At 38.8% G+C, this 17470-nt stretch overlaps 1 protein-coding gene across 1 annotated transcript in view; it reads right to left on the bottom strand.

The window, feature by feature from the left end:
- dnai3 (dynein axonemal intermediate chain 3) overlaps window positions 1-17470 on the bottom strand; it is a 44637-nt gene that overhangs the window by 18391 nt on the left and 8776 nt on the right. The window contains exons 3-12 of the mRNA XM_030772221.1: window positions 14906-15010; window positions 14600-14743; window positions 14292-14488; window positions 14005-14121; window positions 12697-12893; window positions 10126-10250; window positions 9461-9550; window positions 9218-9301; window positions 7770-7892; window positions 86-159 (exon numbers count right to left, since the gene is read on the bottom strand). Of these exons, the coding sequence (XP_030628081.1) occupies window positions 86-159; window positions 7770-7892; window positions 9218-9301; window positions 9461-9550; window positions 10126-10250; window positions 12697-12893; window positions 14005-14121; window positions 14292-14488; window positions 14600-14743; window positions 14906-15010 (1256 nt within the window). The remainder of the gene's footprint in view (window positions 1-85; window positions 160-7769; window positions 7893-9217; window positions 9302-9460; window positions 9551-10125; window positions 10251-12696; window positions 12894-14004; window positions 14122-14291; window positions 14489-14599; window positions 14744-14905; window positions 15011-17470) is intronic.

Genomic DNA, 17470 nt, shown 5'->3' with positions numbered 1-17470 from the left:
TCTTACAACTCTCTGTCAGCCTGGTCACTTTATCTAAACTCTTTGTTAGTTTTTTATGGCACAGTTTGTCTGTTAGTGACAATACCAGGTTGGAGCACATGTGACAATCTGGACACACATCCCATTCCTGTTTTCCACTGGGATCCCAGTTCTTGAGATCTTAAAAAAAGAGAAAGAATGATAAGCATGAACAAAATTTAAAATGAATATGATGAATTGTCTCTTTGGATGTGTAGCCTTGCTACAATAAGAATATAAAACCTGTATTTCAGTAAAGAGCTTGCAAATGTTATGAAAACATTTCCTGCCACATGCTGTCTTACATAAACTATTACTTTTAGACTGTTTTCACAACTGAATTAAAAAGGAATGATGAGGAGTTGTGTGCTCAGAGGAGGAACAAATAAACAAGTGAAGTTTTTCTGGAATTTCTGATAAGGAAATATAGCTGTAAGCAGCAATGATGGGGCCAAGCACCTCATGGCCACCAGGTAGATATATAATCAGAACAAGCCCTGAACAAGACACCCGTCCATCACAGGGTGAAAAGACACATTGACACCCACTGTGACACTCACACCTTTTGGGTGATTCCACAAAAATCCATAGAGGACTTCTTTGGCCTGCCATAGAAAGCCATTGAAAAAACGATGATTCTAACATGGCCGAAACATAAAATGCATGACACAGACAGTTCATCATTTCCCAGAGAGGGTCCTTTGCTGTGATGATACACAAGAAGTTTTGTTGAAATTTTAATACATCTTTTTGTGTTTTTATGGTATAGCATCCCCATGAGGCCAAATTTCATGAAACTTGGTGAGTGCCCAGTATTCCCCCTGAGCCAGGGCACCCTGATGAGAACTGGGCTACTGGAATAAGAACAAGACATTCATGGACAAGGGCAGAACATAGAGAACTGTTGGAATGCTACGACACTAGTAACCCCAGCAAGAGGGGTTACATGCGGGGGATGTTGGACCTATGGATTTATGGACCTATAGATGAATTTACCACAGCATATTTTAACTACAATTAATGAAAAGCTATGTGGTTTGAAGCCAAACATGATTTTCCTGGCATTGTGCGAATTTACACTCCATTAAGTACAAGCTGTAACTCAGATCAGAGTCTGACATTACCCTACGCAGAGTGACGTGCTGATCTGCCCAAATATTAAAGTATTGTTTAACCAATATATATTTTCTCAGTCGATCTTAACTGTACCATAGGGTTGTATTGAAAAATGTAAAACTTTGTTCATTGAATTGGCATTCGAATGTGACTTTAAGCATTCTATGATTAGGATGGGTGCCCGGTTACAGTTATAAGGTTATTGCTACTGTAATACGAGAAATTTAGAGGTCAAAGTGGCCTACTTTTACTATCATAAACAATTTTTCCAGTAAACACAATTGCACTTTTTGAATTTCAGTAACAGAAGCCTAGGGCGGCACAGTGGGTAGTGCTGTCGCCTAACAGCAAGAAGGTCTTGGGTTTGATTCCTGGCTGGGTAGCCAGGGTCCGAACATTCATACCTAGGGGCAATTTAGTGTCTCCAATTCACCTACATGCAAACTCCACACAGAAAGGGCCTTGGCTGCCCGGCCAGGAATCAAACCCAAGACCGTCTTGCTGTGCCACCCCTTACTGATGATTTAAAAAAAAAAAAAAGGCAGAGTGCCATATGCAAGATAAAACTCGTGTACCATCACTCAATAACAAATCTGGGACACCATCTGAAAAGTGTTTATTTCTGAATTTGTAAAATGGCTATCTTAGTAAATTAAGGTCTACAATATCACTAGTTACACCTAAGTTAAGTTTAGCCTGTTGCGCAGATAATCACTGTATTATTTGTGAATAGAGGTGCATCCTCAGCTATGGAAGGAATACCAACCGTCGACACCATAAAGACAGCGAACTCTGGATCAAATGATGTAAATAATGTTTATTAAAGAGTGTCAAACTTAAAAAGGTGTGACTTGCAGTTTCTCATGTTCATCGTCTCTTTATTCATATTATTGAGTAGAAAGTGGAGTATTCCAAAACACCAGGCCGAAATGATGACATCACATCACAGACATTCGAAGCTTCGCTCGAAAAAGGTGGCTAAAATTCAATTGGAAAAAAGTGGCATTCCATACAGCCCTACTGAACCACATATACTCTATTAATAGAATTTGCTTCACAGATACCTGTTTAAACAGGTATCTGTGAAGCAAATTTCCATGACTTTTCCAAAACTTTCCGGGTTTATTTATTTTTCCATAACTTTTCCAGGCTTGGAAACTGCTGTTTTCCATGACTTTACCAGGTTTTTCATGATAGTATGACCCCTGTCTGTAAGTCTTTCAAATAGTCTGAACAGGTCTTGCAGGATGCTAGAGAGAAAAAAAAGTGGAGAAGAAAGGAAGATTGGTTAAAAGATTGTTTAGAATTCCAGGCATTGCTATAAAACAATCGCGATCATGTAGCCTACCAACAAAACACGTTGTCTTACCTTGTCTGTGGATCATATCTGTGCTTGTTGTTTTCAGCATTATATGCATTCTCCGCACAGCTTCCTGTAAAAGCAAAATTAGTACAAGAGTTAAATTCAACCACATTAAGGGATAAAGCAGATAAAGAAATGCGAACATATCAGAATGTGCGGCACTCAAAAACAAAAACAAGCAGGCTACAGAGATAAACTTACCGCAACAAAGTCATTTCCTGCTCGTTTTCTTTTTTGGGGCAGACTTCTCTTGCTCCTCTTTGAGCTCTCTGATGTCTGACTCCATCCTGTCCAACTGCCAAATAACATTCTCCATGAACGTTTACTGCTGCTCAGACATCTTCTTAAAAAATTAATTCAACATGAACACGTTGTTTGTTTTCGTTCGGACTTAGTGTTGAAATAACTGGATATACCCGGCGCACAGGAGTAGCCCCCCCACTCCGCTGTCCATTAGAAAACTCAAGTGTTCTTTTGCAAGCCATCTTGAAAATGCGCACTATCAACAGGATACAGAGTACAACTTCTCCAATCCTTCTGTGACTTGCTTCTCCAACATACAGGTAACCCTCTTCCCCAGAGCAAATTTCGCGCTGCAGTTGCACACAATGCTATTGGTTACTTCCACTGTACGGCATGCACTCACAGAAAACTGACTGGAGAGGACTCAAATTTAGATTCTGAGTGGGTGATTTAAAAATGGGAGCATGTCCTCCTACTGAGGAGAAACATTCCAAACAAACAGCAAGGAACAACAACAACAAAAAACTCCTGTACCCTATAAACTTTTATGGTACTTAGATAGGGTGACCAGGCAGCCCACTTTGTGTTGTGCTGACCCTTTGACCCTTTGTCGTGCATCTCACATACTGAGATAATGTCCCACATTTTCGTTGGTCATTTGGTTTTTAATTGTCAGAAATAAGAACACATGGATGTGTACTTTTACCTGTCCAGCACATTAGCCGCTGTTGCGGCATAGTTTCTACTCTATTTGATAGCCCTATGTCAAAAGCAGCAAAAATGCAACATAGCCAAGTTTTTTTTAAAGCCTGACTTTTACCCAGTGGCTGAAAAGAGAGCAATGAGGACAGGCATCAAGAGGCTTTGATGGCCGTCAATCAAACTGTGCAGACGTGGGCCTGATGAACTCCTCTGCTACGTCACAAAAACCAAACTTAGAAAAACTTAGATATGTAGATATGAAGGTAAAAGCTATCAGCTGACATGATGGTCAAAAAGAAAAGAAAAAGATCTTTTACCCCTTCTGACCATGCTACTCATCCAATAGAGATTTTGGTTTGATATAAAGATTTGCATTGAAATTGTTTTATTTTATATAATATTTTATTTTGTGCCTTATTTATGTTGTAGTTGGATTTGGTCTGGAGTACAACTTGAAAGATTTCAGCTGCATGATGCCTGCTGCTTTGCTTAAGGACAGTTGTCTCTGATGGGCCTGTAATGGCCAATGCATGTTGGATGTCTATCAATAAAGACATGTTATGTTGCAAAATTAATGTGCCTTTGGGATGACAAACAGCACTGTGCTCATCATATCTTTCATTTAGCAAAAGCTGTAGTCTGTATCTTTCATGGCCAAACTGGTGTGCTGTGGAATCGACTAGAGGACAAAGTATAGGTGTTTAAGAGCCAAAAGGCAGAATACAAATGTTTCTTTTTCAGTTAGATAGACATTATATCTTAGTTTTACGTTGTCTCTCAGCGTTGGTAACCTGTCCCACATTGTCCCACATAAACTTACTAATTGTCCCACATGTGGTCTGTTTGCATCTGGTCACCCTATACTTTGACCCTAAGTAAAGGACAGTTGCATAACCATCAAATATGTAATTCATTTAGACTTTTTTTTTTTTAATTATGTCTTCAATGTGTTTTTGTATGCCTCATTTGAAGAGTCCATCTTAATTTAGTTGCACGACAGTGCCATGACATTAAAGGCTATATGGGCCTACCACTGCTGTATTATACACCATGCAACACCTAACAAGTTTGTGTGGTTATCAAAATATAGCCTAAATATTACATATAGGCTAACTGATAGAAAGTTACAGCGAGGAAGGGGGACAGGCTTCTGTTCCCAGTCCCACCCAGACCACTAACTGTTATGAGCATTTGGATGGCCAACCCATCAGCTAACGACTGTGGTCAGGTGGATTCCTGAAAACCTCCGTCTAACAGCTGTATTCAGACATTTGCAGGAGTTTGCACGTCCGCAAAGTTTTGCAGCCAACCGAATACCTCCAGCAAACAGCAGATTTGGCAGAAGTCTACTTTGTCCAGATATTTCCAGATACACCACGTTTCACGCAGTGAATCATCATGGAAGGACAAGCACCTGCACGGCATGCACCACTGTCAAATAGAGGAAGTGGCTGACATCGAGAAATCCTACCAGTGGCTGGATGAGGCTGGACTGAAGGACAGCACAGAGGCACTGATAATGGCAGCACAGGAACAGGCCCTGAGTATAAGATCAGTAGAGGCTGAGGTCTACCATACCAGGCAGGACCCCAGGTGCAGGCTGTGCAAAGACACCCCTTAGACAATCCAGCACATAACAGCAGGGTGTAAGACACTAACAGGCAGGGCGTACAAGAACACCATAACCAAGTGGCTGGCATAGTATACAGAAACATCTGTGCCGAGTATGAACTGGAAGTCCCAAGGTCACCCCCAAAGGTGGTGGAGAATGACAGGGCTAAGATCCTGTGGGACTTCCAGATACAGACTGACAAGCTGGTTATGGCTGATCAACCGGACACAGTAGTGGTGGACAAGCAGAAGAAGAAAGTTGTAGCGATAGACATAGTAGTCCCAAGCGACAGCAACATCAAGAAAAAGGAACACGAGAAGCTCAGGAAATACCAAGGGCTGACAGAAGAGCTAGAAAAGATGTGGAAGGTGAAGGTAACAGTGGTCCCCGTGGTAACTGGAACACTTGGAGCTGTGACCCCAAAACTGAGAGAGTGGCTCCAGCAGATCCCAAGAAGAACATCCGAGATTTCTGTCCAGAGGAGCGCAGTCCTAAGAATAGCTAAGATACTGTGCAGGACCCTCAAGCTCCCAGGCCTCTGGTAGAGCTTGGAGGGGAAAGACCGCCCACAGAGGTGAGGGGGGAAGTAATATATATATATATATATATATATATACACACCAACTACAAGTTACTGTGAACTGAAGTGAAAACATTTAATATAGTTAGAATTATCAGTGAGATTGTTCGTGTTGTTCATCTCAATTAAGAGCTTCTCCATCCCTGAAAAAATGAGATTTAAACTTACACCTTACCCCATCCCAAAATTTTTCACCATTTGGCTAGTAACAACAACAACAACAGCAATAATAATAATAATAATAATAATAATAATAATAATAATAATAATAATACAAAGATTTGCTGATGGCAGAGTATAACTTTATTACCATAAAAAAATTGTTTCACCCAGATAATCAATAAAGGCACCACACAGACACAGTGGTGATTCAGTTCACTTGATTTCACAAGTTTTTCTTGTCTCTATTATGGCAGCCTCTGAACAGATTACAGGTCCACCTCAAGTTTCAGTCTAGAAAACGCATGACCACTGTACAAAATATACAAGTACAGTTTCTGACATTATACTGAACTGACAAGAACCTTAACTTGTTTGATTATTCACTGTTTTGACTAATTTATTCATTCATTCATTCATTCATTCATTCAAAGCCGCTTATCCTAATTAGGGCTGCGGGGGGGGGGTGGTGCTACAACCTCTCCCAGCACTCATTGGGCGAAAGGCGGGGAAACACCCTGGACAGGCCACCAGTCCATTGCAGGGCAGACACACAGACAAACACATTCATGCACTCATTCACACCTAGGGGCAATTTTGTGTCTCCAGTTCACCTGACTTGCATGTCTTTGGACTGTGGGAGGAAACCAGAGCTGTGAGAGGAAACCCACACAGACACTAGGAGAACACGCAAACCTCACACAGAAAGGACCCTGGCCGCCTGGCTGGGAATTGAACCCAGGACCTTCTTGCTGTTTTGGTTAAAGGGGCTATTTGACACTGTATGTTTGCTTGCAAACAATATAAAGCCACACTGAATCTTGGTCATTAATATGCAAACTGTGCTTGCTTAAATTCCATTTTCTTTATTCTTTTTTTTTCTTTTGTTAATGAGCAAAAACTATAATTGTCTCAAAACTATATTCCAGTATTCCAGTTCTTCAACCAAACTGTGTTTTTTCCCTTATAGGACAGGTGGTGTGCTACCTCAGACCCCCACATTAACCGGGAGAGTATTCTGCCAAATTCCTCCAGGCAAATTCCTTGATATACGATCGCATACCGTTAAGACCACCATCCTCTGAAAGGAAAAAGATGAACTTTGTTTTCAGTTTTGGAGCTGTCCACAGCTGCATGTGTTGGTGTGGGAGACAGTTGAGCCAGGTCAGTAAACTATGGAGTAAACAAGGCTGATTCCTGGAGAGAAGATCCCAGTGCAGACAAACATTTACCACAGAGATTCTTCTGGAACACATCTCAGGATATCAAATGGGTACTTTTTTTTCTTACAAGTTGTTCAGCAAACCCAAAATGACTCAATTCTTGTCTAGTTCCTAATGTTTTTCTCGTCCCTATTATGGCAGCCTCTGAACAGATTACAGGTCCACGTCAAGTTTCAGTCTAATTTTAAATTCAACATAGTGAGCAATTTCACTTATCTTTCATGTTCATTTTCAAGTTCACCTCTGCACTCTTCTAACATTTTGTTCAGGACCATAGTCAAAACTGATTTCCCTTTGTGACAAAATGTGTATCAGTGGCAGATTTACCGCAATATTCTCCAGCCATGCATGACAAAACAGCAGTGAGTCGTTTCCCATTACCAAATAGTAACAGGCTTCAATCAGCTTGGATTTGTCCAGCAAAAATGTTGCTGTTTTGGCTTCTTGAATGCCCAATATTGTGATTTTCTAGTGTTTACCCTTTAATGTTAATACCCATTTCTGGTAAAGATTGTCATCTCTTGGGAAATTAACTGAAACAGCCCCAAACAGTCACTATTGTTCATGATTTACTTTTTAGAAAGACAAATTGCATAGGTAAATACATTAATACAATTAGATTCACAACAGTTAGCATTTGCACAACTTTAAGTATCATCTACAGAAATGGAAAAAAAGAAAATTATAATGAAACCATGAACCCACAACAAGTTCCCCTTTTTGTGTTCTCCATCATATTCCACTACTACTTACCTCAAAGCTTTCTGGTAGCCATTGTACATCAGTAATTGGTCCTTTATGGCCAGACTCTATGCTTGAAACTGCACAATAACGTAAAACTGGTGTCTCATTTTCTTGCTTGTCCTTAAAACCCAGCTGAAAATCAAGCACAGAGAGATCACAGTATGCAGTTAGTGTTCAGTTCTGCATGTTTAACCCTTTGGCGTTTCAAGTTATTTTGTCTGTGCCATTTTGGCATAGATCTAGATTTGCCTTTATTTAGAACTTAGAGAACAGGCATGGTATCGGTTTTTGGTTTTTTGTGTGTGTGTGTGTGTGTGTGTGTTGTTGTTTTTGTTTTTGTTTTGTTTATAGTGCACCCTCAGACATGTCTGACTCATCTTTTTGTCAAGACACTAAATAACTGTCAACAGCACAACATACAAAAATAAATGAAAAACGTGCCTTTGGAATCTAAAAAGTCTTTACTAAAAAAAAAAAGACCTTTTTTTCTGTGTGGCAGAGAAATGGCAGAGATACAGCTAAAAATGTAATAGAGGTCCCACTAAAGATTTTATTTCCAGCAATAATTTTACATAAAATTCATACTATAATAACTCTGCTTCTGACTGGTCCAACAGCATAAATAGGCACTGTTGGAAAGCCCTAAATTTGCATTTTTGACTAGCTCTTACTACTTATTGCTCTGTGCTTCCAGGGTGGAACTATTCCTGCAATTAAGGTATGCCGCTTCTCATCGTCAGCAATGATGTCAATTTCATAGGGTTAAATGCAACTTTGACAATTTAAATGCAGAACTAAATGTAAAATAAAAATAAATAAATAAATAAATGCAATTATTATTTTAACCACATAAATTATCAAAACAGATAACATGCAGATTTCATAAAAGCAGCTATAAAAAAGTGAACCTTTGTATATTTAGAAGTTATGAAACTTTTTATATTCAGAAATTGTGAAAGTACAGATCATAGAATATATGTTTATATGTTTAAATTTTGAACTTTTTTTGAGTGCATGTCATAGCTGATAAACCTGAACACAAATATAATACTAACTACTGTATAACTGAACAGTTAACTGCATAAAGTTCAGAGGATACTTCATTTACTTTACTAGAGTGGCTGAGTATGACTGTATTCATGTTTCTGGCACTGTGCATAAAGAGTAGTACCATGTCCTGAGGTGCTACGATAGTATTAATTATACAGTGATACAAATGATGTACTATAATCAACCAAATTAACCCTTGACTTCCAAACATAATTCTTCTCCATCTACATAGTACCCTCAAGCAAATGTAGCTCCGTATTAGACTTTCAATGTCATAAAAAAAATCTACTTTTTACAACTTTCACTACTACAGTTTTTAAGATCTTGCTTTTATGGAAAAGGTCCCATTGGCTCACTGGACTAGTTCTTGAGCTTTGAGCTTTGCAAAAGGCTCTAAATGTACTTACTGTATCACTTCTGTTGGATAAGGTACTCTTCCCCCCTCCACCATCTAAACGCTCCAGTTGCCCAGATATATCCCACAACACCAACTGATACCATAGACCAAGACAGGAACAAAAAAGCACAAAAGCTTGATTTGATTGACAAAAAACACTTAGAAGTACCCAACTACTCAGGGTGTTATTCCATTCCTTTAGTAAAGACCATATATTGCTGTAAGAAAGTAAAAAAAATGAGGCAGGCAGCACCTGGCCATTCATACAACCACCAACAATAATATTTGGTTTGGAGGGACAGAACTCGAAGGCTGAGACATCAGCTGGGCTCTCCAGCAGCAACTGCAAGGTAAAATAAATGAATAAATAGATTTAATGTTTTCACTTTTCCTCATCTAATTTTTTACATTTTATTGCTTCATTTTTTGTAAGTGCTGAATTTTAAATGGCATAATCCTAAATGTTCTATTTAAGCAATTTGTTACATTATTAATTAACAATGCAGGATGGAATCTGCACATGTGTGAAGGAGAGATAAATGACTTCCCCAGCCCCATTTAAATTTATCTCTGTTACTTTACTTTGGTACTATGTCACATTTGAAGCCACAAAATAAATCTGTGTGAATACCGAATATTTCACTCCCATTTTCACTCCACCATTTCTTAATGCTAAATTATCCAGTACACAGGTTTCAGTACACAAAACTTTTTTTTAATAAAATTTCAGTGCAACTGTCCCTTTTAATATATGGCTTATTACATTTCACTACAACCGCAATGGGAAACCTCTTTATTTTTATTGTGTGTGGATGCAGGTACTGGGTATGAAAGGAAGCCCTAGTCTATGAACTGCTGACTGAAAAAGATAAGGTGAAGCAGAGAGATAGTGAGAACGAAAGAAGACTTTGAATATACCAGTGGGTTAATGGTATCAGAGAAGCTCCAAAAGACGATGAATGAGGGGTTCAGGAGAAGTTTGGTGGAGTTCTCAATCCGCTCTTCAACAGACAACCTCTCAGTGACAGCCACGGCAATCACTCCTATTATCATCACATCACATTAGACACACATCAGACATTATCAAACACACACATTAAGGCACAAACATTTACACAACTCCAAGAATGACACAACTGAACTCCAAAAGTACTTTCACATCGACCCACAGAACGAAGATTAGTTTCTCTACTAAATCCTGCTCTTTTACCAGTACATAGCAATAATGAATAACTTCCTAACTTTCCTACGGGAAAATAAATGTCAAAAGGTGTATTTCTTAAGGGTGATCATTTCTACGTATGTGTACAATACACAATCTGCTACTGTCTAATTTAATGCATTTCTCCTACCACCCACTCATTGCGTTTCTTTGTGCTTTTCTGCCGAGAGCTGTGCTTGCCTACAGCTCGTTAAACTCAACAGCGGTTCTGTCCAGCGGACGTCATGTGTCCCGTTGAAAAAGGTAGGCCTAAGTGAAGGCAAGCAGTTTTAAAATCGCTTGCCCAGTCCTCACATCAGTTTTTGCACTAGGAGTTTGAAAAAACACTCACACTTGCAGATTGACGATGACGCTATGGGATAACTAGCTGACTAACATGCTACTTTTAGCGATGTTTCCAGTGAACTCTCTACAGTTGATAGAGAGCTAACATCAGAAACATAAGAAAGGCAAGCGTCTTGAAATCGCTTGCCCTGTTCTGAGGTCAGTTGTATATTTGTGTCCTACAGCGTTGGATGGTAAAAGCGATTGAAACAGTCCATTGGTGGAGCCTAGATCCACTGGACAATTTTAACAGCCTTTTTATCGGATTGAACAAAGCTATATATGGCGACTTATGTGGGCCGGTTTTGGAAAGTCCAGGGTCCTACATCAAATGGTAAGCATTTTGAAGATTACCGCAAAATTGTGTACTGAGTGTGGAAGGTTTTCCTGTAATATCTTTTTCAAGCAAGGTTCTCCAGATATGTGCAATGTGTAGTGAAGTTTAGTGTCAATTAAAGTAAGTAATCTCAGTAATTTTTTTCCTTTGGCAGGGTGCAGCAAGACACAGGAGAGGCACTTTACTTTCAAAACAGGAAGGACAGACCATCCCAGCTGGCACGCCACCGACCTTCAACGTTGAAATGTGGTTGAAATAATGTCAGTTGTTGTTTCAACGTTAAAACAATGTTTAATGCTAATGGTTGTAAAAATGTTAACAAAATAATTATAAATCAACGCTGAAATTTCAACGTTGAAAGATCTGTACGTTGAATCGACATAATGTAAATAATGTCATAATGACACGCCAGTTGTCTCTACCACAGTTCGTAGCTGCCGTCGCATTAATGCTTCCACTACTGCTGCGCTCGCTGACCTGCTTCCTACTGCTCTCAACTCTTTCAATAATCAGCAAATAAAGGTCTTTGAACAGACAGTATAAGTTTTATTCTACGTAATGTACTAGATATAGTAGCACCATTAACAATAAAAAATAGGCATAAACAGTCAACACCTTGGTTTAATAATGAAAGCTGAACGCTGAAGCAGGTGTGTAGGAAATTAGAACAAAACTGGCGGGCCATTAAACTAGAGGTTTTCCGCCTTGCCTTACCCAGAATCATTCCCCTCAACTAGCCCTTGTACTGTAAACGATTTTGTTGAATTTTTCCTGCAAGAAATAGACTTAATTCATCGTAATATTCAAATAAATTGATCAAATCAGACTGCCTGCACGCTCTCCGTCAATCTGCCTGAGATTAATCATGATGTGCACCCTTTAACTCAATTTAACTGTCGTGCCAATGGTATGAGGGAAATCTGGTTAATGGTTCGCTGTGAATATTAGACTTAATACTAATATCACTTAGCTGCAACCATAACCTTATTTTGGAAACTGAACCCAGATATTCTGAAAAACTCTATTTATAGCTCAGTGCTCTGAACACTGAACCTAGAAATTATTCATGCTAGGAGCCTGGCTTCTGCTTACCTAAGTGAAAAACCCACTGCACGCCACTGCTTAGTATTTTTCCCTTGATGGTTTATATTAAGCGTCTGACATTTCATAAACAGAGTATCTTTTTATTTAAAAAGAGAGATGACTATTGCTCTCCTGTGGAGCGCTTTTCTACGTTTTTGGTCTTAATCAAAAACCATGTAAATGCACCCAGATTCATAAATCACACTGATAATAATGCTACATTATGTTGCTTAATGGACTTGTTTTAGAACGATTGTTTAATTCTTCAGTGTTTTGATAGATACTGACCTGTTAATGTCTCACTGATGCTTTTTTTTATTATGAACATTACATCTCACAGGGAGTGATGGGAATCATAACATTGGCCATGATGGTCAAATGAGGGTATCTCAGGAATATCAAGAGTACAGATCTGACACACTTCTGGGATGCTGCTGCTTCAGTACAAAACACCGTTGTACTGATTTAACTACATGGAATTCTGAAGGTTTAACACAGCTCTACCCCAATTATTAGGCCTTACCGTTGATCGTAGGGTGCCAGTTGAAGTGACTAATGCTCTTCTCTTTACAGAAGTGCTCAATGAATGATGTATACACCCTCAGGTCAGTGTCTGCTTTGTCTCCATCATCTTGTTCTTCTTGCTCCTCTTCACTTAGAGATTCCAAATCATTGATGAACACATCCATGATCTCATTCTGCTGGATGGCAACCTCAAACCTTCCCCAACACACAAAGAGTTACACAACAGTAGATCTTAGGGTACAGTGTTTTTACACAACATATTAAAATAGATAAATAACTTTGAGTGGATTCTATGACGTATGTATTGCTTCATGCCTTCTGGAGTATAATGGGACTGTTTCCTAACAACACTGTGGTGCTGCAGTACGTTGCAGGGCACATCAAGATCACTGCCTGCTCCACTAAGAGGCAACCACTATCCCCATCTCTTTGAAACAGAGAAATGTGTTAACTGTACATTAGGGTATGGATTTACTAAGAACTCTAAAAATTGTAACTACTTTTCTTGTGCATTAATAGCCTGGTATTGAAGCATTGCCTGATTTTCCCTAAAATCTGGCAAACTTATTTCTCTAAAAACAACTAAAGCAAGCATTTGGCAACCTTTAAAAGAGGACCACCAATAGACACTACTACCCTGACCCAACCATGAGGTGTGCTACAACTTAATATTTGAAAAAGACATGAACACGTGATAAACATCTTCTCAAATCTGTGTCATGTTCTCTGAATGCAATATTGTGTTCTTGCTGCCAGAGCTGCAGGTCTGTATGTGGTATGTGGAAGTTTGCTCCTGCCTCTCCTATATTTTAATTAGACTTAAATATTAAATAGCAAACCATACTAAATGTGTGGACCCAGCTATCTGCATCCCTCCAACCTCCTTTTTTGCATCCTCTACCCTATATTTTGTAGTTCCACCCACGGTGAGTGACAGTCCAGCTCTAACACCTAATACTGTGTTAGAACAAATATGTATGAATTTAAATACTCACGTACAATTGCACAGCTCATACAAGTTGCCAATTTACAACCAGAAATCCTGTGTTTAACCACTTAGTAAATCAGCTCCAATGAACTATTTCTTGTTTTTAAAGCAATGTGTAAACCTTCAGTAAATACTACAAAACTACATCATTTAAATCTGATGTGCAACTTTATTAAAAAACTCAAACTGAAGCCCTTGACATATCTCTAGGAACACTCCAGTACACGTAATAACTTGATGCCATATTAAATATTTAAATTGCAAAAAAACTTCATAAGGTGGAATCTTGTATCCTACTAAACGTCCTTTATATCTTACCTTGAAGTTGCTGACTTGACAAAAGTCTCCAGATTCTCTAAGTTCAGGAAGTTTGCTTTCTCTTCCTTTGTGTACTCTCTAGGCTCATACTGTGTACATGCACTTTTTGGATATTTCCTACAAAATGGATGTGCACAATACAGTAAAACAAGGTAAGTCCGAGAAACAATATATTTTTGTAATGTCATTCCCATTTCACCGCAGAACATGACTATTTTAGAAGAAATGCTATTGATTGTCATTTCCTTTCTTATCAAGTTGGTATATTCCACATATTGTACACATACCACAGTGTCTGAGTAAAACAGGTTTTCAGGTCAGCAACAGCCTGTGCTCCAATGTCTCTTTCTAGCATTTTGATGCAAAATCTCTTGTCCTGGTAGGAGGGGCATTCAACATACTTCCCCTCCGCTGTGGAATTTCGATCAGAGAAACAGACTTTTGTACCAAACTCCCTCCGCAACCTTGAGATCTTGTATTTTGCCTGAAAAAAGTAGGAAGAATAAAATCATAATAAAATTAAATAAATACCAAGGCCTAAATGCTTTTGCAGTACAAGAGATATCAATTTCTGTTGTATTAGATATGTTTTTACCTTGTGTCTGGAGTCTCTGACCGCCTCTTCTCCAACTTCCCTCTCACTTCCCAAAGAAACCCAGGGATGAGGTTCGGAAGCCCTCTGGACTAATGTTTCAGATGATTTATCCTCTGCCTTGTCTCCTTCTGCTAAAATTTGTGGCTGAAACAGACAAACAGTTCACCTCACTGTTTCTAACTTATGCTTTTATTAGAAAATGGTCATTATGCACTACAGACTGAGGTGTATCTTTAATAATATTACAAGGTCTTCACAGCATCCCTTTCATGGAAAGACTTAACAGGAGGAACAGAAAATCCTTACATTCAGAATCTTCTCCTTGGCACTCACTGTTATGACCAGATAGAAGTTATGACCATATGTGAAGTCTCTGTCGTATACCAGCAGCAACTCAGCTTCAGGGTAGTTCTAAACAAGACAATCATGCTAATGAAATAGGTTTTATATGAATCAAAGTTAGATCATTTAAACTTTGGCTCATAGAATCTGACAAGAGAACAGTCATATACTATGACACTGATGAAACTCAAACATTCATCATCTATAGCCTAAGACAGCATGTCACTGTGAAATGTGGAAAAACATAATTTACATTCAATCATGTCACTTAGACTAAACATATAGAGTGTACCATGTCTGTCAAAGATCACAACATAAGCTCATTATAAATTTACTCCTGTTTTTTCCCAAAATCTATATATTGTCAAGCCTACCAGAAAAATGCCTAACCCATCTCTTTTTCGTGCATGTGGCCATAAAGTATTAGTTTTGTGAATTTATTTGCTGGTGGCCACTGGATACACTCACAAACATGATGTATTAATCAGCTAATTGCCATTATATACACCCATAAGCATGATGGGTTTTTCTACTAGTGACCATTTGATCAGGTGAGTGTGCACTTATTTAGAATGGCGATTAACCACTGACCAGATGTCTGTGGCAGGGTATCCACACATTTTTAAGTACAAATTTAATGACTTTTAAGACCTTTTTAATACCTCCAAAAGGAAAAAATAATACCATTACTGCGGCAAAAAAGATCAACAAACTAGACCACGGCATACACCGTTATTGAGTTTTATTGAATTTGAATAACAGAAATGTTCAGTGCACACTAGCTAACGTAGCTGCCTTCCCATTTAGGAAAATAAAACTGTATGGCGGTACATCCGGTCAAATGGAAAACAATGTACCATCAAATAAACATAAGAGGGCACTGTAGAAGCAACTTGACCATCCAGTCACTATAAACCTTTGACCTATAATCATGAAAATGTGTACATAAGACAATCTCAATTTGTTCTACCAAAGAGCAAAGAACTCTTAAAGTCTGCCCGAGCAATTTCTGGGGAGGAATAATCCTTATGTTCCTCAATTTTTTATTTTTCATTCGCTAAGCACCAAACTCAGTGTATCTCCTTCTCAGAACTTCTGGCAGAAAAAATGTATACAGTTGTTCGACCCTGTTTGTCCATGGACACCACATCTCTCATGACATGTGTCACAGTTCAGCAGCCTTTCTATCAAGTTCACTATTTAAGACTACCAACTGCTCTCTCTTTTCCTTTGCTCGTCTCCTCAGTGTGTTTGATCTTGTTAACAGTGTTGTCATTCTGGTCCCTGCACTATTCTCTGCTTGTTCTGCAAAGTTGTCCGCATCCTTTTGGAGACTCTCACATACATCTTGAACATGTTTTCTCCTCTTCTTTAGCTTGCCAAGGTTATCTTCAGCTTTCTTTCTCTTCAGCTTTCGCTCATCCCTTTCCCTTTTGCTTTTTTCCTTGTCCAGGTAAGCTCTGTACCTGGTGCATGCAGTTGCACAGCAGTTCAGCATCTCTTTTGTAAGAGGCACTTTGGTCATGGTGCCATACACTCTGACATGGTCACAGTCAAGTGTGCAATAACAGTGTCCTACGCTACATTGCATGTTTCCACCTCTCTGTTGACTGAGAATCACCTTCAACTTCTGCTTGTCCGTGGGACAAGAGAAGCAACTTCTTGCAAAAACTCAGGGTAAGAAGTGCTGATGTGCTGATATAAAAACACATCAACTCCGGAGCCTTTGTGTTATGGACTGAAGGACATGAAGTTTACAGCTTTGGCCTCGGTGAACAAGAGGGTCTTATACTACTGTGAAATCACACCACCTGCAATTAGATGCAGAAAAAATAAATGTAAATATTCACACAATATCATTCACAAAATAACAGATTAAATGTGTATGTTTAAGTCAGAGCAAAATTAAAACAGTTATATTTTAATTATTCAAAAGTCAGTCAACAATTGTGTTTTAGCAGATGTTCACCAAATTGCAAGAGTCATTCTATCTACGCCACCCAACAAATTGCCACCCAACAAATACAGAAACATAGTGTGTCCCCTGCCTCTCAGGCTGTGACTTAACTATCCCATGATGCCATCAATGTAACGTGTGCCATCGTTTGAATTCAATGTCAATCATATGTCAGCACTCAGTGTGTAGCCAATCAAATCACACCAACATGAATATGCTGACCAAGTGAATATTCCCTGTCAAACTAAAGGACTGTAGGAAAGGTAATGCCAATTTTTAAAGAAAATGTTGTGTTGTTAACAAATATCCATGTTCTAGATAAGAATAATGATGGGAAAAAAATAATTTAATTAACAATAATAGTCTATTCTTATTCCTATATTTTACCGGCAGATATTTCGTCTGTCCACTGATTATCTTGCACAAACTTCTGGATGAGACACCTCATTTTCTGGAGGCACTCATTTGGTTCAGATTACATTGTGTTTGGGTCCAAACACATCATGTTTCATACTATTAAGTACTTCAGAGTGCACTTATCAAGAGCCTTCTTGCAGATGCTTGAGAAGGCA

Source organism: Chanos chanos, chromosome 4 (assembly GCF_902362185.1).
Source record: "Chanos chanos chromosome 4, fChaCha1.1, whole genome shotgun sequence".
NCBI classification, from domain to species: Eukaryota; Metazoa; Chordata; class Actinopteri; order Gonorynchiformes; family Chanidae; genus Chanos; species Chanos chanos.
The sequence above is the reverse complement of the archived record's forward strand: the minus strand, read 5'-3'. Positions and strand labels throughout refer to the sequence as shown.